Raw genomic sequence first — 24,603 nt, 5'->3', positions numbered from 1 at the left:
CTTTCTTCACATATTTCTGCAGGAAAAATCCCCAATTTCCTGCTAATGCTGTCTGCCATAAAGCCCTGAAAGAAAATTCTTACTTTTAGGTTAAAAGCTCCCACAAACACAGGAATCCCTTGACAGGGGAAAGAGTAAAAAGGCAAGTAAGGCTGAAGAGGCCCTCTGCACAACGCCCGGCTGCGAATGCAGGTGCCCCGAGCCCTGCACACGGGGCAGTGTGTACGCCTGCACACAAGGCAGTCCCTCCCTGGAATAATTCACCTGCTCTGCTTCACTAATGTACAATCTCCCTTCTTTTTCGTTTCCATTAAGAAGATTTCTTTCCTTTACGGATATCTATTGCTTACAACTTGTTGACTTTACACTGAAACTGAACACTACTTATTAACTTTCGGGCAAGAAGAAAAACTGAGAGGCTAGACAAAATCGTAGTCACAGGCAGCGCATGTTTCCAAAATAAATAGGAGAGCACACTATTACAGATAATTACCCGGAGGCACTGAACTTCAAATACTGCAGAAAGGAATCTGCTCCCAAGGATTATGCACTTCCATTGACATGCAAAGGAAAAAAAGGCAAATTCTAGCAACTGAAAAAAGACACCATTAAAATATTTAAAGCAATTTAGCTCCCTTCTGAAGTGAAGAGTTTGTGAAGAAGTTTGTATCTTTACTCGTTTGTAAAGAAACGCTACTGCAGACAGTGTGACTGTATGCATTGATTAGAAACTATCCTATACCGCATGTTAATTTATGTAGTTTATCAGTACTGTAAACCATTAAACACTACATACCATAACATGTGAACAGGAAAGCTGGCTTGCCCACTTCCAGCACACCAATGTGAGCTGTACTTGGGTGCCTTATCTATTTGAGCACAGTACGGTTCCTTCCCTCCTGCCCTTCCAACCAAGCAGGGAAAATCCATCCCACCAGCTCATACAGAAATCAGCTGGTCATCCAACCCCCTGGGGCAGCAGAATGTGAATCCAGGGATATTTCAGTCTCAGAATGAGCAAGACCAGGAGGGGAATTTTAGAAAGTATTTATAATTTGGCTCTTTCATAGTGGCCTCTGAAGTAATTCAGGAGATGGAAATCACACATATTTTCAACCATTACACAACTCACTGAAAATGACATTCATATGAGTAGAAAGTATTTGTTGAGTAGAGCTCCACATGATACTCATTACTTTTTGTTAAACTTGGATTTTATGGTAAGATAAAAAATACAGTATTGCAAAAAGTGTAGGATAACAGACCATTAAATTACATGCAGTGGTTTCCCTCCTCTCTTAGTTGATAAAAGAAGAAAGAAACAACTACTATGAGTCATTTATGAGTACTTACATTAATAAGTATTTAAACACACCCTATAATGCTATTTTGGAGACTTTTAAAACATAAATGGCACAACAAATATGGACATATGCTGCTTACATAATCGTACTTATGGAAATACCGATAACCAAGTGGATTTTAGCAATAGCTTACTTGTTTCTTTCAATTATATTTTAAATCTATAGCTCAATAAAGTCTTTTCCTGCATCTAAGGAAAATTTTTCAGTTCATTGATTCAAATAAAATACATAAATATTTTCTCCTATCACACATGGCTTGGTTTAAATGTGAAAATCTCTACATGAGCACACCTTTACAACTTAAAGACATAAAATTGCTCAATATTAACTCAAATTAAACATTCAAAAAGCCTGAAATAAACACCAACACCAACTGAGCAGAAGAATCTTTTTCATCATAAACAACTAACTGTAAAGCAACACTTAGAAGAACAGGTCAAGGCCACTTCTCAGAGTCTCTAAAACTTGGCAGTGGCAACTTATGGACCCTGCTTTTGCTCACAGATGGCCCATTTTTAAGCTTTTTTTTTTTTTTTTTTTTTTTTTTTTTTTTTTTTTAATGAAAATCCTTAGATCAACTCGTTTAAAACTGTCCTCTGCTCTTTTGAGTAGACATCCATTTACATACTGTAGATTTTGCTTTGATTTGGTAGCTCTTTTGGTAATCACTCTTGACAAAGAGCTTGAATTTACTAATTTCACATTATGGATATTGGTGAAAGGTTCGGTGAGATGTAAGCCGAACATCATTCGGCTTTCAGAAAGTCTTTTTATCATTCTTCAGAAAGTCTTTTTTTCATATGAGCTGTACTTTTATTGGATATTATTGTCCCTCCAAACGATCAACAGAATTGCCCAACAGTATCAAGCTGCTTCTTAAAACCAGTCATAAATGACCAGACTGCAGCTTTAGTTCACTGCAACATTACATCTCTACAGAGTTCTTCTGCTCTCAGAAACATTTTAGTACTACCCAAAAAGAATTATTTTTAAATAAGTTGTATATTCTGTTAAGCACAATTTGACTTCCCTTTGCAGAAACAGGTAGCAAATAGGAGCGCTTGAGAAGATACCCTGCTATATCTGGCTAACACACCACCATCCCTACAACCAGATCTGTGTATACCAAATAGTTTCCCGAAAGAACAAGGCAATTTAAGAGGAACACCTGTAAAAGAAGCTACTGAGGTTTGACTGTTGTCTAGATTGCCCTATGTTTTGTGTACTGCAGCACAACATGGCAAAACGCCCTATAACTGTGTGGAATCAGTGCTTGCAACTCTCCTGATTGCTACAGGATGGATTTGAAGCGTCAGGGGAAGGCGGGAGCTGGAGGCAATTCCAGCATGAATCACCACCGAGCATCCCGGGGAGGGGAAGAGGTCAAGGGAGGAGAAAAGGAAGGAAGGAGGAACACAGGGAAGTGATTCCTCCTACAAAAGAGGCTTTTCCATGGAAATCTCAAGCAGACATTAAAGAATGGCTGTGGATTCCTTAGACAGATGGTGTCAATAGAGCAGTCTATTAGTTTGACAGCAGGAAAATTAAGACGGGCGGGATTTGTAAAATGCCACCAAAACTCAAAATACAGACAAGAAAAGTACATTAGGAAGTTAATTCTATTTTCTGATACACACCTCTCTTTTTCCACCAATCTTGTAAAACTATTGTTAGTGTCAATTCCTCTGTAGACTGCAGTGGAAATGGACTTAAACCAAAAGACGAATCCCACAAGGGACAGCTGGGCTTAACAGGTGAAAAGATCAGATCTAATGGTTTTCCTATCAAAGTCTTTCGGTTTGTTTGTCTTTGTTCTCTTGTAGGAACTGACACCACGTACTGCTATTTCCTCCTTGACATGCCATTCAAACTGAACTCACAATTAAGTACAAAACAGAGCCTACTAACGTGACGTCAGGTGAACTCTTAATTTTTAAATAACTCAATTTTCAATACTTCTCATTTAATACTCTAAATTTCCTTTGCAGGATTTCTTAATGCTAATGGATACAAACAAAGGCGTCTTAAATGAAAACATATGAATTTTACATGCTTGAAACCAACCTGATTAGTTCTACTGGGAGGAAACCTTGAACTGGGATATTTGAAGGTGGAGGTAGGTGCTTAACATAAAACAGGTACCCGGAGTGAGGACGAATATGCAGTTCTAATAATCTTGGTCATTACTCACGTGAAAAAGAAAGCACAGTGCAATCAAAGAGAAGGTTGGTCTTATCACAGGAAATGCATATGGTGGGAAACATTGTTGGAAAATAGTCAAGATCTAAAAGTAGAAGAACTGTAATTTAATTAGCCACAACAAAGCATTCCATCTGTCTCGCACAAAATCTGCGTCATATAGTTGATGTTTTCATTACAAAAGATTCATTGGTTAGAATGATGCTTGCCATGGCCTGGTGAATGCACCTTCATGAACTTTTCCCCTTGCTTTGTACGTGTGTAAGAAATGTGAGTGTTTCTGAAATAATATCCTGCAAGCATCTGAAGACAGGCCCCTGGATGCAAGAACGTGGTCATATTTGGATCAAGGAAGACAACATATGAGACCTTTATAGTGCTTTCAATTAGATTTCATTTGAATAAAGTGTATACACATATAATAATGCATGAGATATTTTTAGGCTTTACATAGTATTTTAATTCTCCAAAGGTGGGAACTGCTTATTACACTATATTCAGGACTATTCTATAAAACAATTTGTATAACAGTACTCTGTGCCTTTCACCATTCCTTTTATGCTAACAATTTTGGACCTTTTCTGGAGCCAACTACCTTTTCCTTGAAAGAAAACATGTTTTTTTTCTGTAATGTACGTGGTGCACTTGCCCAAGACAGAGAGATAGTTTCTGGCATTTCATCTCTATTTGTAAAAAAAGGCCTTGGCAGCTCTACTCCATGACTAGCATATTATGTACAACACAAATCCATTCACATATAGCTCTGTTCCAGGGGCTGGCATTTGCTTTATGAGCAAAGGAAAGAGATAGGACAGGAGCTGTGGCTTCGTGCTCACGGGGCAGAATGAAGCAAGGCAAAGATAGGCAGGGGAAGGCTGGGGAACAGTGGGGTCTTTGGCCAGAAGCTCTAACATCCCCATAATGATGGGGGAGCAGCTGCAGAAGGAATCGCAAGAATGTTTGCAAAACTGTGGAGGTGAGGGACAATGAATTGCTTGTCGTTTTATATATAAAAGGCATTTATCATTCCACTGGAAACCCAAAATATTTCATAAACTTTTTCTTTTTCCTCCCCAAAGTTTTCCACAGAATTATAATAAAGAATCTACGGGTTTTTTTTTTTTTTTGAAAATGATATAAGTTTCTTGATTTTAATAACATTCTAGCACACCTAGTTTTTGTTTAAGGATGGATATTTTCTTAGAGAAAACATCCCTCCTCCTTCTCCATTTCTCCGGCATGCCTATACTTGTACTAATAATAATGGAGACAGGCAGGAGCAGAAGATTAAAGGGCTGTCTAAAACGAGTTGCAGAAAATTGTTAAAGCTACTGGCTATGCATGCAATGAATGACTGTGCTACAGAAGCAAAACAAACAAGACAACAACGTTCCAATATCAATACGTGTTAGACAAGAATAAATCTACTTCAAACTCTGCAACTAGGAAGACTAACTGTAAAAAATGGTAGCTTCTGGTGTGGGAAAACAAAACAAAGCAAAACACAACAACAAACTGATCCTTTCACCTGCATCAGCAAAGAAATGTGGGCTGTGACAACGATTTTGAAAGGAAGGAAGAGACACTGTTACCTCATAGTGCAGTGAATTGTCTTCAAGCTTGGCTTTTAATAAGCCAATAACTAACGAGTCCATCAGAGCTAAGCTATGGCTACAGCTACAACCAAACTACAAAATTCCCTGTTGTCTTCAAGTAACATGCCATATCACCTAGCAAATCCAGCTAGGTAAGTGCATTGCACCTGTTGATATTTAGGATACATTACAATTCAGTAGGAATCTTTATATGAACCTTTGGAGGAAAGATAATCTAAATGAAGTTCTTTAAGGCTCAAAACTGTCTGCATTCAAACATGAAAACAGAGGGAGATAAAAATAAATAAAGATTTTGAACCAGCAATCAGCCAATATCTGATTGTTCGTGTATTTGCTCATGAATGCTAAAAAAATAAAATCAGCTGTTTACCTTGAACTTTGTTGGCACTGAAAACTCCTAGTGTGCTAGATTAATCATGTTACCTCTCCCACATCCAATTCTTTCTCCATTCTGGTGCCTACTGAAATATGACCAAGCCCAAACTACTCCTACATTTTTGGATATACGGAGCCTCTGATCCAACTGTTCTAGCAAGTACTTAATGACATTTTTTGCGTAAGTTTATTTATCAGTCCTACTGACTTAGCTTTGACGTATATTCCCATGACAAATTTCCTAGAAAGCAAGGAGGGAGAAAGAGTTGTTATCTCTAGAAACTAGTATAATGTTGTTTACAAAGTTTATTCTTTAAGATTGTTCAAAGTGAAAAATTAAGACAAAAATATAATCAGAATTCTTCAGATTTTATCAATTTTATCAGATTTTATCAGATTTTATCAGATTTTATCTGTGATCAGAAGATTTTCATCCAATGAGAATAAAACCAACATTGTTATGTCTTGAGCATTGTTCACTTCAAGAAGCTCCTAAAATTCAAAAAGAACACATGATTTCTTCAAGCTATATTATACCTACCATTCCTGACTTGACAAAAAAATTATAAGTGGTATAAGTGGTATTAAAAGTGGTATGGTTAATACTAACACATTTCAAGCAGGAGGGACACATCCTGAGCTACGTTTCCCTTCAGTAGAAACATGAATTGACACAGAAGAAAACAGTGATTTGGTTCCTTAGCCATACTTCTGCCTGTGATAAACCTAGATAAAAGCAGCAAGACAGTATTTCTGCGATAGCCTGGCAAATGCTGCTCATATTCCATACAATTTGTCATAAGGGGACCTTATCCTGGGAAGGAAACCTGGAACACTTTAACAATTCAGTGCCATTAGATCAGTGAAGCAACCACCCAACACAGCTCAGTACTCTGTGTGGAGGGATAAAGAATTTAACTCTTTTCCATTCACGTGAGCGAGAAAAGTGAGTGATTCAAGCGTACATACGCACACAAAGCCAATGAACAAACCCATAGCTTCCTGTATATATTCCACCTGTATTCCTAACAGGATATTCCTACAACTGTAGGATTACATGCACTTCCTTATGAGGGCAAAAGAACAATATGGATATGGTATGAATTTTTCCATTTGTTGTGAGAAATGCAGTCTCTTCCTATGGCAAAGAGAAAAAAAATCCCAAGGAACAAGAATGAGAGTGATTTCAAAACTCACTCTGTAGTTATTTATAACTGTCTACTGTTTAGACTCTCTATCAACCTTCATGCTAAAGATATTTCTTTAAACAATATAGACATCTTGAGTGGCATCTATTTTTTACTGAATTTAAGTAATTAAAGTTGGCGAAAGCATCACCAGTCTAATTCACAGAGGCACTAATTGGTCCAAGAGATGAAGAGCTGTCCAGACTGCTCTTGTTTCTGATGGCTGGGTGCTCTGCTCTAGCTATCCTCTCCCATGGCTTTCATTGCTTTCTAATTAGCGTTTTCTTAATCCCCTTCAAAAAATAACTTGAAGCTAAACACTGCAGGGACATAAATGGATGATCACTTACTCCAGGCAAACCAAATCAACTCAAAATCTCTTTAATCAGTCAAAGTGAAAAAAAGGGGAGAGAAAAATCCTATTTTTTTTTTAATCTTTCTGGATTCCAGCCAATTAAAAGGTATGGAGTCCACACATTTCAGCCCTGAAGATACTCTGAGCACCGATAAGCTAACACAAAGCAGTGGTGGTTATGAACTGAACAACTGTTGAAATGTACAGTTTCTACAAGAAACCACTTAACGTTTTTGATTCTCTAGTCAGATTCCAATTCAGAAAGAAAATACAACTCACTCCTCATACTTTTCCCCACAATTATTGCTTATTTACTCAGTATTTTAACTTAGCATGTCTGTAAGCCAGGCTTATTAATTTCAGGAACTGAGGCACATCCATGCCAATTTAAATACCATATAGGCAATCTGCATCCGTGTGTGCTCACCCTTGCATGCTCTGTTTACAGACGCACAGAGCAGTTCAGGTCGGGAGGCACCTTCAGGGAACCTGGGGTCCAAACCTCCTGCTCAAGCACGGTCACCCAGAGCACGTTGGCTGGGACTTCGTCTGGACTTCCTGACGCTCTTCCCAATGAAGTTGTTGAGCTGCTGTGGCCTTCCTTGAGTTGAACTAAACCTCCAGATACAAAGGGTCTGCAATGATTTTGGGGCACTGGTATGATTCATAGAAAGCTTAAAGTTGAGGAGGACAGGGTGTCTCATAGCTGTCTCCAAACTTGTTTTTAGCCCTCAAGAACACTAAATCACTTCACTGGATATAAATATTAAGATAATTACTACCTTAAAACTGACAATATTTAAATTAACTTCTCAAATAGAAGCCTTCTCAATAGGCTTTTGATCCTACTTTATCCCCAAAGGCATTGTTTCATATTAAAATTTAAAAAAAGGGTATGTAACTTAAGAGTAAAATAATAATTTCCTACACTTCCACATCTGTAAGGATATATACTTTTGTTTAACAGTTACCAGGAAACTATGCACATTCCAAAACATACGAGATATACATGTGTACTTTGGAGACATAGTTTAACAAGTTCAAAGAAAAGTTCACTCAAACTGTAATTAAAAGGAAAATAAATCCCCACAAGCAGGCAGGGCAGGGAAGGCGTCTGGACAGACTGTTACAAATGTAAGTGAAGTATAAGTGATGGAGCAACCAGACAAGCAAACAGTTAAATCAATAATTTTTTTGTTGCATTCTCCCATGACAGCACCGATGTTAAGTACTTTCAAATCAGGAAGGAAGGGATTGCTAGGGAAGTCCTGTGTATGAGGCTATTTTCTAAACTAATAGAGCTCACGGAGTGCTGAGAATCCACAGCTCCCTAACCCACCATCCCCATCACCTTTACTGTCATGCTTGCTATTTTAAATCTGGATTCCCAAGCTTCCCAGGCCTTTGTATCCTGCCCTCCTGGGGCTAGAAAAGGACTTCTGCACCAGCAGGCCCCCAGCTCTGCACAGGCCGCCCAACTACTCCCACTCTTCTAATGACAGATCCTGTTACAGGGCCCTGTACAGACACGCACACCAGAGACAAACGGAATAAATACTTGATGTAACCGTCTCTTAAATTCTAAAATCTAAAATTCTTTAGAATTTAAGAAGATCATTCAATAAATAATACATAGTATGCTACAGAAATAAGTTTTCTTCTTACTTGAAAGTTTTTAAGCAGTGCACAAAAAATGCAGCAAATGCAGCAGCAAAACTCTCCTTTCTGGGGCTAACACTACTTTCAATAGCCTTCATATTTCTGCCAGTATTACCTGCTAAAAATGAATGAAGAAACTCTAATGTCTAGATACTCTGCCACAGTTTTGAAGTAAGCAGCTTTGCCATCTAGCAACTTTACCATCTGGGGACAACAATTTTCAGGTGACCTGCAAGGCTCTTCCTTTTGAACTAAATTTTAAGTGTTACCACTTGGGCAATCCCTTGTGCCACACAGTTGCACCCACAGGGACTAGGCTGAGCAAAGCCTGTCTTTCAGGAGGTAGTCTTGAATGGGCAGAACACACATCCTCATGAATATCACCAAGGTCATAACTAACATACCCTGCTCATTGTCTTAAGAATATCTTGTAAATACCAAAGATAACACAGGAAAGTTGAAGAAAAAGGAATACTAGTTCTTTTTGGAAGAACACATGTTGTGTATTTTATTTTCACTGGATGCATCGAAAACCCTGGAATAGATGTAAATGGGATAGGGCAAGAGGAAAGTTAGGCTCCACTGAAAGGCTTCCTCTGGCTGCTGACTGGAGGCTGCTCATTACGTCAGTCATGCTGAATGAGGAGTGACCGGTTGGTGATCTCAGCCTTTGTTAAGCTGCACTGAGTTCAGCCACTCAATCATTAGTAAGAGAGGCTTTCAAATGAAAAGCAAAAACAGCTATTATTTCTTTATTTGCAAAACAGCAACAGCTCAGGAATGAGCTTTCTAAGAGTTACCAAACCTTTCATGGGTGAATACAATTTTACTTGCAATTATCACCGTCAGGATGCAGGAATGGGAACATCTTCCACAAAAGAGAAGCGGGGTTGGACTAGATGATCTCTAAAGGTCCCTTCCAACCTTAAGGATTCTGTGATTCTAAGAGGAGGAAAAGAAAGCAAACACAAAGCACCAAACGGATTCGAACTTCTCTCGTGGGACGAGTGTTTGCTCTTGAATCGGCCAGTTGCTCCTCTACTTGGGCAGATTCTCAAGTGTAGTAAATAAACAGCGATTCGGTGGCTTGAGCAGCACTACACTCACTCACAGCCCTCCAAGGGACCTATATTAAAGTACCTAAAGAGACAACAAGCACCGTGTGTTTCTCCTGCACACCTCATTGCTACACTGAGCATCCGGCATCCCTCTCCGAGGGGCCTGCGATCTCGGCAGGCAGCACTGGCAAAACCAAGATGACTGCTTAGAGAACCAGATATCTTTAACTTCAGAGCTAACGGGATGCCCCCCAATGCAGTCCACAGCCTTGGGAGGACTAGACAAAGCCTGTGGGAGCCTGAACAACTGCTCTTGAAGCTTCTCTCACAGGGTGTGGTGTCTGTGGCTGCCAGACCTCACATTAGAGAACCCCATTTCAACAGAATTGTGATGGATTTTGCCAGGGTTTCTTCTTTTAGCCGTCAGAGCATGTTCTGTCTGGAGCTGGAGGTGCCTTCTCACTGCCCATGGACTGGCACTGGAATGAAAGCAGGCCTGACACACAAAGAGCTGAAAATGAGGCATGGAAAAAGAGAGAAAATCTGTGCAACTCAGAACGAGAACTGTTAGGAAACACCTTTGAATTTATTTTCTACCAAGTATAAATGTAGGTCCAAATACACAACCCAAACCACTAATGAAAGAAGAAAACCACTAGAACTAAGATTAGCACTCTTAGGAAAAATTGAGCACTACTCAACAGGGCTAGAAGAATAAGCACATGAGCTCAACAGCAAAAGAGAGCAATACTTATTAAATGAAACTAAAAAGTACTCTGAAAAACAAGTCTCATTTTAAGCTGGAAACACAACAAAAAAAGAGCAACTGTCTAGAAACTGTTTCTGCTTGCACATTACATGAGACAGGTCCTGGGAAAAATACAGAAAAGACATTGTGCAAATTCTGACACCATGGGAGAATCACTGTAGCTACAGGCACCCACAAGCAAGCACAAAATAAAAGCTGATCCTTCTCACTCGTGATCTTTCTTACTTTGGTGTCTCTCTTCACATTTCCCTGCTACTGAAGACATTGTGGCTGCACTCTGACTTTGATATGAAGTAAGCACATTTTTTCTTTTTTTTTTTCTTTTTTTTTTAAATTAGCTTAACCTTGTTAAATCAATTCTTATACTTACCAGGGCATGACACTGTTTACACTAGACTAAGTGCAAAACCCTGACCTCTGTATTTGCATCATGACCTTAGAGAATAGAGCCCACTCACCCAACCCCAATCCTTACAACTTTAATTATGTCCAGCAAGGCTGTTGTGCTTTTAATAGTATCGTTTACCAAGCCTCCGAATTGTTTATTTGTGTCAGTCACTCCTATTCTGTTTTATTCCACTTATATACCCCAGCATTGAAACTGGGATTGCTAAGAGACTGGGTCACAGCGCTGGCCACAGCTGAACACACTTTCCAGCTTCTTCCATTAGTCCATGGTGTAACAAAAAGACAGACTGTTTGGCTTCTATCTGATGTAAACAGAACAGATCACAGAAATTAAACTTCCAAATTGCTTATCTCTTTAAGAATTTTTTTAAGAGGTTGGAGTGTACAAAGGGATTAGAAAAGTGTTCTACCTGTCTCATTACTCCTAATATTAACATGGTTAATCAGGTTGGTATCTTTAAAAGAAATTCCAGGCTTTCTGTCTAACTTCCCTGTCACTCAAACATGCATCCATTAACCCATTTCCTTCCCACGTAGCTAATTCCAATATATTTAAGTTCAAAATCTAGTCAGAGAATTGAGTGGAGAGTCAAATTACAAACGCAATTTTAGAGCTATCTAGAAGAAAAGCTTAAATACACTGGGGGAGTTTTACTGGGGCTTTATCTCAATAAGGTCTTCAAGTTATTTAATGGCATATGAGGAAATCTAAAATGCCTTACTGTCTAAAAGTTAAACTAAAATAGACATCGCTTAGTTTAAAGCCATTATCATTTCACTTCACATTTAAGAGATGAACAATCTAAAACAAGGTTGTGTTAGATTTAGCTTATTTAATGGAACTACTAAATTGAAATCAGAGGATGTAGTTTGAACTTTATGGCAAACTGTGCAATCCTCACATTTTATTTTCTGTAGCACATTAGTGTGCTTGCTCACTAGACATATAATGGGTAGAAAACAAGAGTGTCTTTGTTTGCGTACATTAGTGTAAAGCTGTAAAACTCATTCAGCCAAACTTTCACCTTTAATCCTTAACCTGACTTGTAACAACATTTGTAGCCTCTAAAATTACACTGCATGCACCCACACAGAGTTAATCACCCTTCACTTTTGATGCGCTGAGTAACGATCCAACACTTAGGCTTGAGCCTTTAAAAGCCTAAAGAAAAATATGTACATATCTTAAATCAGGAGTGAAATAGTAAAATTCTATCCAGTATTACAATTTAGAAAAACAGGTATACAAAACAGAAGCATAATTCTATTTGTTACACCTTGCTCACAACCCTGGCTAAATGTCATAGGGAAAATAAAAAGATGTTATACAACACAATAAAATTCAACGCCCAAAATGCTTTGAAAAAGTCATTAGGCAAGCAAGCAAAAATAAACATGAGAAGTTAATACAAAAACAGTCTGCATGGTAAGGAAGCAGAGGAGTCAATGAGCACTGCGATAGACACACCAAATGCATGGACACAATATGCTATAAAACCACTCTTGCAATGAGTGACAAAAAGTAAATCCTAAACTGGCGAGCTTGATGAGTGAGTCTTGAAGCTCTCTGCAGTTTTTAACTTTTGAAGTGAGATTATAAATCCTCTTTTCTCCCTTATTACACATTTCTATGTAATTTTGCACAGTGGCAAAGTGACATTCAGCTTGAGCTTTGCAATACAAGCAAAAATCAAAAAGAGCAGTGAGACTCCTATTAAGCATCTGAGAATTCATCCAGGTCTTCTGTTCTGCCTCCTCAGTTTACAGAAAAGATTAAGTTGCTTTTTCTCTTTCCTTTATGGCAATACAATCAATGGACTAATTTTATCTTGTCTTTATTACAGCCTTTTTCAAAAAAATAAAAAAGGAAACCTTACTTGAAAGCCAGTTTTAACAAGTGCGTTACCGTGTGCGCATCTATTGGGCTCCGCAGCCCCATGTACGGAGCCAACGAAGGGCTTGTTGTCAACACCCTCTGATTTCATAAGGAGCAGAAGGAAAATGAACACCACGTTCAGTTCATGGCAAAGAAAAAGATTCAAAGAAAAGGATTCATTAAACTCATGTGGCTTTTTATTTGGCTAGCATAAGGTAAGCAAAATCGAATGTAGTTTTATGAGATTCAAAATGATCCTCTGCAAGCCTACAGGAGCTCTGATGAAATGACCAACTCAAATGACTAACTTGGTTTAATTTTAATTATTGCTGGGCTGTAGCACAGGATGATTTTTTAGATGAGGGTTGTTGCTTTCCTCCTTGCAGCAAGGTAATAGGCAAATTTTTTTTTTGTAAATTTATGTAAATAAAATGTAAATTCCTGTCAAAGACAGAAAGATCAATGCTGATGATATGATAATCAAAGTGCAGACATTAAGCCAATCTTTTTAAAATAATAACCATTGATGTCATTCACATTTAAATAGTGATTTTCCCAAATTCATAGCTGTTAGTCAAAATTAAATGCTCAAAGTATCAATAAACTTTACAGAAAAGGGGAGGGGGGACAAAAGAGAGGTTACTGGTATAAAGAACACTCACTACCATTGGCTACATCATAAATTCACTGGGTCAGCCTAAGTCTGTGAAATGTCCTTAATTGGTTCTCACAGAAAATTTAGAGGAAAAATACTTCCCCCCTCAGATGGACTCTGTGTGTTTGTGTGTGTGTTTGTGTGCACGCACTTGTATGCGTGTGTGTGCAGGGAATTAAATGTTCTCATTGCATGCTGTGCTAATGGCCGCTGTACAAGTGCCATCTTTAAAGATGGTTTGGTTTCTCCTTGAGTGAAAAAAAAATAAAATAAAAATATTAAAAAGAAAATTTGAAAGACAATGAAGGCAGACATGAAGCGAGAGAGCTAACTGGCAATTCAAAAGCCAAAAAATGTTGTGAGCAAAGGATTTTTTTCAGCAGTAGGATTTGGGAAAGCTAATTGGTGGAGACTGAAGACAAATGCTATTTGGTATTTGTGGTGCTAAGCTTCCAAAGGATCATCTCTTACTCGAGCAGGGCCCGGCTCACCGCCTCTGCCACTAGGTCCTTACTGCATAGAGCCCACCCATTTTAAGCAGTAATATCTTAAGTGATGCCTTTGTTTGTGTCTTTGTACAGTTCTAAAAAATTAGTACTCAAACACATGCTACAATGTTGTCTTTACTTCCCCCACTAAAATTGGGAAGTAAACAGACGTGTATTTACACTGGCACTCTAATCCTCCTGTGGAAGAAAAGCCTTACAAACAGTTGGAACATTATCCTTCATACATTACCAAGCTACATTACTGTCTAGCACTGTAAACTGCCAGAACCAAACCATACTGGAGGGAAGTTACACTCAGTACTCTCTGTGTCTCTAATCTTGCTTCATTTTCTGCTTTTAAATATTTTGCTCTCCCCATAGGCAACAGATATTCACATTCACAATGAAAAGTTGCAGATTCAAAATAACTGTTTCCTGAAGTTTTCTAAAGCACAAAGTACTCACCAGCTACAAAATCCCTGCTGTATGTTATTCCTCAGTGCAAGGTTCCAATTACTGCATATATATTTTAAAAGTCACAAAGTGTTCCTGAGATTAGCTGTTAAAAGAAAAAATCCTGTTTTCTAAACTTAACAGTAGTGCCTAGATTCCTCCTTAGATCAACATGCAGGAAGGCTTTCTTCCTCTTCTATATGCCAGAAGTGAAGCAACATTTCTTTTTCCCTAATTTTCATATGGTTTGAAATCATTCCTTTTAATTTTTAAAGGCTGTATAACCTAAGCATTGAGTCCCATCGAACGCTATTGAACGACTCAAACCAGCCATTCAACTCGGTGCCAGCCACCCCTCAGTGCCAGTGAGATGCTGATCCCTTGTGAGCTTTACCTCCTTTCGCATCGTTTTCCAGGCTGGTGGAGCCAGGATTTCCTTCCCTGCGCAGGGCCTCCTGTCAGTCACTTCCATGTTGTTACAGTGCGCCTGCCCTTTGCAGTTGCAGGAGAAGGTTGCACCGCCACATGCTAGGTCCCCTCACTATTACCTCCTGCTGCTCCCTCAGGCCCAAAAGCTGCCCTCTACACCAACTATTCCTATTTTGGATAGCAAAAGGTAAGATACATTATTGCTATCCTAACCTTGTTTTCTTCTCCCCTTGTTTCCTCACAGCTACTTCTTTCTTGCACTTTAACACTTCCTACCTAAACACTTTTGTTGTGAAATAGTTGCCAACTGCGGCACCTCGGCCACCAGCTATATTCAGAAAGAGAAAGCAGCACTGCCAGAGCTGTTTCATGAGTAGGAGGTGAGGGGGAATGCTGAGAGTATGTTCAGAAGTTGCAAATCCCAGCTCTACGCCTGCCATCATCCAAAGATCGCCCGGCATAAACCTGGAGCAAATGCTGAGGCTTCTACCAAGTGCCAAGAGGTTCTGACAGGAGAGGCAGTGACACTGTTGTGAGGGGGCAGTAACACCGACAGTCCGTTTTGGATTTGGGGGCTGGTGTCCTCGGGGCTCACATGTTCAGCCTTACCTGGCCAACAGAATTTTTTCCAGGTAAATGACTCCTTAGGAAATGCTCACCATGATGTCCTTTTTAGATGTGCTGAGAGAACTCAACAGTGATCCATAAACATTTGCAGTTGAAGTTAAAAGTCAAACATTTCATGCAATTTAATTTAAACACTAGAATCAAGAGTTTCGAAAAGTTCTTCTGATTTTAAGTGTCTCAACTTAGGTTGTAGCTTCTGAACTTCACACACACAAAATGGACTGGAGTACAAAAATCTGAGTGGTTACTGAAAATCAAGTCCCTCTAAAGCATGTCCACCTGGGTCACTGACAGAAAAACACTTCTCTCCTCATTGTCTTGCTTCCAGAAGAAATGACCTGTCATCCTGCACAAATCTTTAGGTCTAGGGCACATACTATACAGTAACTTCTAAGATGAAACATCATTTTTCCTTACTCTGCCTCTACAGAAGTCAATGGTAAAATCGAAATCTTTTTGTACGAGTTTGAATTGGTTCTATGTCTAATCTTCAATGTAAAGGCAGTTAAGTAATGAGATAAGAGGCAGTTTAACTAACTTAGAATGAAAAATAAATACCTTACCCAGGACATGCAAATCTAAGAAGGTACAAAAGTGCTCATAACCAAGCAGGCGGGCATGCAACACGAGCACGCTCGCTCATGGGACACTTGAACAACACTAAAGCCATCTGACACGCACGAGACAGAGGAGCAGAATACAAAGACTACTAAACTGAGCTACATCAACACCAAGTTCACTGATCGTGCAGGTCACTCAGGCTGCTTTTAAGCAGACTGATGGGATTTCACTGCTTGGAAACCGCCAGCATCTTCTGTAGTCGGTGTCTGAGAAGACAGGTCATTCAAACCTGAGCTTATTTGACTACTGATTCACTACTGTGCAAGATGAAGAAAATATTAAGATTTTAAATCCACGGCTTAGTACAGATTAAGGTTTGTCAGTTTTAAGAATCTTTAATCTACAGTAAGGGGTGTTCACATTATATTAATCATTCCCTATATTAGCATAAGACTGAAGGTAATATAACACCATATTAAGCACATACTTGCCAATGGAAAAGAGTAACTTCACCCATTTTAAAGAAATATATGGTCAGATACTCAGAGAGAGCATGTATTTGAAGAAGGTATGTATGTGGCTGCAGCATCCCAGAAAGAAATCATATTTTCTGATAAGAAATAATAATAGTTTTATGAATATTATATTTATATAATTTTATTAATATTATACGCCCAGTTACTTTGGTCTACACTAAATCCATAGTAAGTTATATTTAAAGTGAGTGCTCTATTTATTTAAATTATAGTGATTTACTTAAATGTAATTAAATATAAACATTTAATGTAATACAGAAAGCCCTATGCCCCTCTGGAGGTATGGAGGCTGGTAGCAGAAAATGCATGGGAGCACATTTTGGCATTTACCTCTACCATCAGTCAACAAATCCATACAGGAACTCTCTCATTAGTTAGATACAGAATCCAATGGTTTGTTTTGCAATTTATTTGAAAGTCAAGTGAGAGGGAAATGTTCACCAACATACTTACTATTTTAGGAAAGTATATGTGCCAATAAAAGCATACCATCTACGTCACAACTGAAAAGCTGAATACATAAGACAGCTTTATTTAAAAAAATATATATTTTAATGCACTAACCATGTAGAATTTATATACAAGAAGTAATAAAATAAAAACCAAATGATTTAGAGATGAGAGTGAAAACAGAAAGATGCTATTACCACTCTGATCCGCCCTGTATTGAACATCATGTCCGGAAGAGAAGGGCATGCCCACAGCTCCTCCCGCAACAACTGCCTGACCTCACCTCATTCACAGCCAAGTCACCAGGCCGGCTGTAGTGCAGTGGAGAGGGATGATGATAGCAACCGTGAATGAGTTTGAAGACCTGAAAGACCACCCTAGAGAAGTATGAAGCTGCTTGTAAAAGTTAACTTTTTAAGCAAGTTTACCTTTCATTTAGCTCTACAGTTGTGTTCTCTGGTAAGCAGCAAATCTTCCTGTCTAGGCATCCAAGTTTCTGCTTCTGAAAACCAAATTAGCACTATCTCTCTTCAAGAAAGTGAAGGCAGAAGGTTTTCTATTTGCCTTGTCAGCAAAGAGTTGAACTTTTTCAGGGGCAGAGAGCCCAAAGCGGTGCAGTTCACAAGACCATCTCGTCTCCCCCAGCAGCCCTTGCAAGGGAGGATGAGGATGACTTCTTCGTTTGTGGCTTCTGGCCGCACCCTGCCCTTGCCCAAGGCTGCTCACACTAGGGCCAGGGCTCTGCATTAGGAAACTGCCTACGACAGCTGCCAAAACCACATTATTTCCAATGTATCTAGTTTGTTACAATCAATCATGTGCAGGCACATACATACACTCTTCAATCTAGTTCATTTTCATGGCTCTGAAGCTTATAAAAATCTCTGGGCAAAACAGGCAATGAAGAACTCGACAGTTCTGAGTCAGAGCACCCTGCAACAGTTCTCACTATGTCAGAGCATTTAACTTCATTAGTTGCTTATACATCCCTCCACTTTCCTATTGAAATCACTTATTTTCACTGACATGGAAAGAATTAGAACATATTTTCTTTACCTTCCATACATCGTTTTCTCGAAGTATAAGACACCCTCCATTACACCTGAGGGGCATACGGACAGTAAGGGACTGAGAATAAACACCTGCTACCTCTTCCTCTGGCTGACTTTAGGTTGCTGTTTTAACACGCAAATTAAAGCACACGTATTCCTCGCCAGAGAAGCCTCTCCTCTCACCTCTTAACAAATGTTCCAGAACCAAATACCATATTTTTGGTGAGTAAATACACGTTTTTTATAATGATTCCCAAATCATTGTTTAAACTCCTAGAGAAGCTCTGGCAGCCAAATTAAATTCAGGGAAGCTTAGAGTCATTTTCAGGAAAAGGTAATTACAGAACACGACTTCAGTCTTTCAATGTCTTATTAACTTAGATCCTTAAAAAGAAAAGAAAAAGGAGAAAAAATAAATTAGCACATCTGGTTACAAAAAAAAAAAAAAAAAAAGCGTAATTTGGTGCCAGCCACTTGGCTATCCCTCTTCTTGTACCTGTTCAGGTTTCCCCCAGCACCAATCTCAGCTGCAAGAGTTCAGCGTGGCTGGCTGCTACCTGCGGCCGTTCAAAACATTTGGCCTTGTAGGACATTTCCTTCCTTCCTGGGCAAAGCCCCTCTATCCCTGCCCATTAGGTGAGCATTTAGAGCCAATGTGCTAACCAGCCAAGAGGCTTCAGCATTCCCAGTGCACAGCATTAGACTTGCATATTCAAACATCAACGTCAGGAACTATGTCCGTAATGCTGAGGAGCTGGAGCGGAAGGTATGAGCTGGTAAATGACCTGCCTCTTAACAGAACCTCTTCACCTTTCAAGATCCTGCAGAAGCTCAGCTCTCACCAGGTCAAGACTCTGGTGGCTAAGAGGAAAACACTCTGATTTCCCCTGTTTACACAGTTTATTGGACTCAAAACACACCTTGGTCACAACTTCAGTTATTTCACTGTTTACTTGACAGCTTTATGAAGAGGTACTCAGGTGAAAAGTTGAGGAAGGTTATCATCGTCAAACGAGGCTATGTAGCAGAATACACAAATAAAACATGTCAGAACCTCAGCATATAAAAAAATTTAAGTACCCCTTAGTAAGCTTGGAAAGAGCGAAGTTCCTACTATCTTCCTGACCCCAAAATAACCTTAAAATATTAACAGAGAAATGCCTCATTCCTGGCCATTCAAGTACACACATACACACACAAAATCTCATCAATGGTAACTTACATGAATGAACACTGACAATACTCACTTCCACAGTGAGTGGAAGAGAGAAAGAGAAATAGTTTGAAAAAAATCAAAATCTAAAATAGCCACTGCAATAATGAGCCAGGTGACTGTTATTCACAGAACATATTTAATGATGACAAAAATAATAAATTGCAGAAGCTGAACAAGTGATTGGACTTGCTAGCTTCAGCATATTTTTACATGAATTAGAGAAAACTCACCGCTAATGAAACCCAATATTATGCTTGCTTCGGATTGCGAAACAAAAGCTATTTCAGTTATTCAGGCAAGTAAGGTGCCAAACCAAAAACAATGCTGGGTTTGGGACAGGGAATGGGTTCTTAAATTCAGCTTCAAATTACCCTGTGCAGAGCACCTAAAAAGAATTATGTTTTCTCTGCTAGAGTATAGAACTATGAAAAAGGGGATTGTTTTTAATGTCCTATCAAAGTCTTTGGCAATCACTTCTGAAGCGTTTTATTTTAAAACCGCACTTGGAATGGATACTACACATGAATATTTGACATTAAATAACACTGTTAGCTAGTTCTCCCTAGTTTCTGCCAATATTCTTAATGTTTCCTCTTCATTTGTAGATTGAATCAGAACCTTTAGGCTTTGGGCAGTAGTTTTAAGGACATCCTTCACATGAATTTATGTTTTCTAATCAAATTTTATGGATGGTACCAGTTAACCTCTGAAATTCAGAACCCTGAACTTTGGAGATGATCCCTTCAGCGAGATACAACTGACAGAGCTGCTAATGAAAACACAGGGTGACTTTGGGGATAACAGTAAGGAACCACACATCACAGAAGGAAGGAAATCTTCAGCAAGCAAAAGAAAATCAGTCTGAACATTCTCTTACTCCTTTAAATAGGTGTCCAAATTCATTTTGGGGCTATATTAAAAAAAAAAAAAAAAAAAAAAAAAAGGAAAGGAAAAAAAAAAAAGCGTGTCTTTGGTCTAATTGAAACATAGCCAAAGCAGGGTGGGAGGACTAATCTCCACAGATACCACCAGTACTCTCATGGATAAGTGATTTTTAATTAGTTAAACACCTGGATATTTGGAGAATATTCCATCACTAATAAGGAATTTCATAGCACATGGTTGCTTCCATGCAAACATGGCCAGTTTCTTCAATGGCAAACAGCTAACTATCTTTCTTAAATGCTTTCACAGGAAAATGACTTAGGACCCAATGCATACATGGTTGGCGCTTTTCTTATTTTCTTAAATGATTTGCATACTCTACAAAGACACACTCGGGCATTCATAATACATCAAATTTGTGTAATATTGTGCAATATTTTAAAAATCGTTTCTTATTATTATTAGGTAGAGAATATGGAAATGGAACAGGAACAATTCCTCAAGTGCTGTTACAGAAGTTCATGAAGCCGATGGGTCTCTTCCTTATCGTGCAGGTGAAACATCCTCCTATACGCACAAACTGATGAAGCAAAAACAACAAAAAATAGAAGAAATTGCTGACTTATTTAATGCAATAGGCAGGTTAACCAACTGTAATGGACTCTGGGGACTTTCCGTGGACACGTTGTATCATATTAATCCTTGGGAGATGACTTCCATGTAATGGAATATGAGAGCCAATTTTGCCCTCCGCTGGCTAGAACTATCAACAGAAGCCACGACTGCACCGATCCGGTCATTCAGAGTCGCCTGTTTCATACAACATAATATTCCAACTTTCTCAGATTTATCAGTCCAATTTGAAGATTTGAAGGACAGTAACTAGGGTGTGATATCGTGAACTGGAAACAGTAGAAAACATGTTGACTAGGAGGGAATCAACTAAAAAACTATACAGTTAAACACATGGTAGAAACATAAAGATTTCTGGTGTGGGATCAGATTCTGATGTGCAATCAGAAAATCCACCACTGACATTCCTGCCCTTGGAGACTGCTAGAGGATTGGACATACAGTAAAAAAGCACACAAACAGATCAAAATCCCCAATACTTTGAAGCCTCCATTCCCAGCAAAAACGCTCTACTTCCCACATAGCTGAAAATTTTTATTTTCTGACCAAATCATTTTGATTCTGCTGTTCTTTCTTGAGGGACATGAGACCTCTACAGATTATAAACAGCCTCAAAATGGAGGAGAAAGATCAGAGTGCAGGTAAACACTCAAGGAAACAGGGATCCTGGAGAAGAGGCGCTCCTTAAAGCCATTTTTCCTCTTTATGCAAAGAAGCACTGAAATGACAAGGGAGGAAGCTGTTATATTCCAACACACCAAATGATTCAAAATTTAAATATATTCAACATCTATTAACCACAGGCTTAGATGAAAGAAGGTACTTCAAAGAATAGCACAGAGGCAATATCAGGGTAAAAATTACGGGTTTTATATTCTAAGTGGTTTACCAATTGCTGTTTTCACAAACACTAACCAATTTACCTTTTGATTATTATTAAGATTTTTCCTCCTTCCCATCTCTTAATTCATTCCCATCTCTCAATAAAGGACTCAATTAGAGTGTGGCCACACAAACTGTTGATTCAATATCTGGCATAAGCACGGGAAGTCAAAACCTTTAGTGAATAAGAGGCGAAGGGATCAAGCAACAGCAAGCAGACCAGCTGACAGTGGAAAATTATTTCAATGTTTGACCCTGTTCTAACTGAAAGGCAAAAACACCTCTCTGGTAAAGGAGATGGAATGAGATTCATCTCCGGTGGTTGCTCCTCTAATAGTAACTTTGCTTACAAAACATTTGCTTACAAAATTTACAACTTCCATTAAAAAATAAAAAGACTTCTTTCACTCAACATCTCAGCTGGAGCCAAAATCCTTGGAGAGAAGGTCTTCACGTTGGAGAGAAATAAAAAGTCCATCTTATGCTGTTGGTCCCATGAACAGCACAAGATGGAAGAAGCTCATTTAAGAAAAGAGACAAAAGATGCAAAAAGTGCTGCTTAACTTGGGCCTAAAGATCTGCCACTATAGACCTGGATAATGGAGCACCCTGTTTATGAAGTCAGCTCTTCTATGGTCAGGAAGACTGGCAAAGAAGACTCACAATGAGCAAATTGTTGAAAAGCTTTTCCCACCCCCATTCCAATTGTTTCTTCCACCAGATAAAGAAGAGAATATGGAGGAAAGCAACCTAGGGATAGTGTGACGGGCATTGTTAAGAGGTTAAGAGTGAACGGGGTTAGAGTTACTACTTTAGAAAAAGAGCATTCAAGTCCTTCCACAATTGAAGCCGCAGAAGTAAACCTAAAACCTAACAGCAAAAATGTAATAGTTAAATTTATGATATAATCTAGAAATAGACATAAGTTATTGCACTCAGTGACATAATTAAGACTTAAAGCTTCAGGCAATGTACTTAGCTTAGTCTTTCAAAAACTCCATTCATTCATTCACTGACCAGGTGTCTCCTACTACCATAACTTTAATTACTCATCGGGGTCCTTAGACATCTTATAAAAATCAATTAGGGTAGAAGTCAGTGCCCAAGCTTAACTACAAGACAAAGTTGTACTGGATTCCTGGGACTGAATGTACACTTTCGGCGCACCCTTACCACATGATAAAAGGAGGTGCTGGGCATGGAAGGGAATACTGCAGACAGAGGAGTCTGGGCTCCTAAGAATAATAGGAAGCTTATGCAGAAGGAAAGGAAAACCAAAACATCAAGTACCGTCCCCGTGGCTCCAGTCCAAACGAAAACCACGCGCAGCGCACCCGGGCGGGCAGGGTGCGCACCGGGCACCGCGCGAAGCCCAGGGAAGGCGAGCCCACGTTGGAGCCCCTGCGCCCACTACTTTATCGCATTCCTCCACACCACCCTTTGATGGGGTGCTTAAACTGGGAGAATTCGCAGGCGAACAGAAAAAAAAAAAAAAATGTATCTGCTATCAACAATACCCTATCAGGACGCGCCTATCTTTAATCTACAGGCACGATAAGATGCCCGAACACACATAAACCCCGCTCAAGCAGTGACTAATGACCATTAATCCCCGCTGTCTCCCGGAGGATCTCGCCTCCCCCCATCCATCACGCCGACACCCCACGCCGCGCGCGCGGATCAGCTCGAGCCGCGCGGGGGACGCGGGAGCCGCCTGCGCGGCCGCGCCAGCCTCGACGGGGCAGAGCCCCTAACGGCCCGGGAGCCCCCGGCGCCCCGCGTAACGGCCGCGGGGGCGCCCGGCGGCCGTTGGCCCCGGCGGCGCGCGCCGTTAACGGCTCGCGCGGCGAGCGAGCGAGCGAGGCGGCGCCCACCTGCCCTCCCCGCCGCCCTCTCCCCGCTTGCGGTGGGCACGGGCCGCCGTGCGCTGCGCCGCGGGTGCCGCCGTGCCCGTGTGCCCTCCTCAACGCGCACACACCGGCGAGGGGGCCGCGCCCCGGCCCCCGGCGAGCAGCGAGGCCCGCCCGGGCACCCGCCGGAGCTGGTGCCCGAGGGGGCGAGGGGAGCGGGCAGCCCCTGCCCGCCCGCTCGGCCGTCGGGAGCGTTGCCCGTTACCTGAGGTGAGACATACTAATCCGAAGAGGCAAAAGTGAGCGAACTCCGCGATCATTGTCCTCAGGTGGCGCCTGCAGGCAGTCTCATGCCAGGAGAAACAGGAGGGAAGAAATAAAAAAATAATAACAATTAAAAAAAAAAAAAAAGAAAGGGAAAGCCCCCAACTGTAATTCCACAGAAGCTTAATATAAGCAAGGTTTCTTAATCCTCCGGCACTTCAGCGGCGAGCTCTCCTCCCCGCAGAGGGTCCTGCCGCATCCAGGGCTCGGCTCCGGCTCCGGCTCCTCTCCCTCGGCCCGGCCGCTCCGCGAGGGGCTTTGACACTTCCCAGGACCATCCAGCGCAGGAGCGGGGCGCGCAGAAACAAAAGATCCTCGCTTGCCCGGCGCTGGGATCCGCCGCTCCCAAGTTGCTCCTCCAGCCTTGAGACTTTGTTTGTGGGTTTGTTTTGTTTTTGTTTTTTTTTCTCTTTCTTTCTTTCTTTCAGTGCCCGGGACAGGCGAGTAGCAACAACGCGGAACAAAGAGTACGGGCGGCGTGGGGCGCGCACCGGCGGCGGCTGCTGCGCTCCGCCAGGCAGCGAGAGGGGCGGGCGAGGCGAGCAAACAAACCGAAAAGAAGGAGGGGAGGGAAAAAAAAATAAAATAAAACGAAGGGAGGGAGGGAGCAATTAAAGAAGTGCCTTCTGCAGAGGGCGACGGCGAGTCAGCGGGCGCGCGGGGCGGGCGGGCTCGGCGGGCGGGGGGCGCCCATGG

General features: G+C 40.5%; 1 protein-coding gene across 1 annotated transcript in view; it reads right to left on the bottom strand.

Annotated features, from left to right (window-relative positions):
* LOC112957877 (roundabout homolog 1-like) overlaps positions 1 to 23,974 on the bottom strand; it is a 43,724-nt gene extending 19,750 nt beyond the window's left edge. Inside the window, exon 1 of the mRNA XM_026051637.1 lies at positions 23,849 to 23,974. Within this exon, the coding sequence (XP_025907422.1) occupies positions 23,849 to 23,903 (55 nt within the window). The 5' untranslated portion in view covers positions 23,904 to 23,974. The remainder of the gene's footprint in view (positions 1 to 23,848) is intronic.
* Positions 23,975 to 24,603: the final 629 nt, after the last annotated feature.

The sequence above is a fragment of the Nothoprocta perdicaria genome, unplaced genomic scaffold (genome assembly GCF_003342845.1).
Source record: "Nothoprocta perdicaria isolate Ctin4 unplaced genomic scaffold, notPer1 scaffold_78, whole genome shotgun sequence".
NCBI lineage: Eukaryota > Metazoa > Chordata > Aves > Tinamiformes > Tinamidae > Nothoprocta > Nothoprocta perdicaria.
The sequence above is the reverse complement of the archived record's forward strand: the minus strand, read 5'-3'. Positions and strand labels throughout refer to the sequence as shown.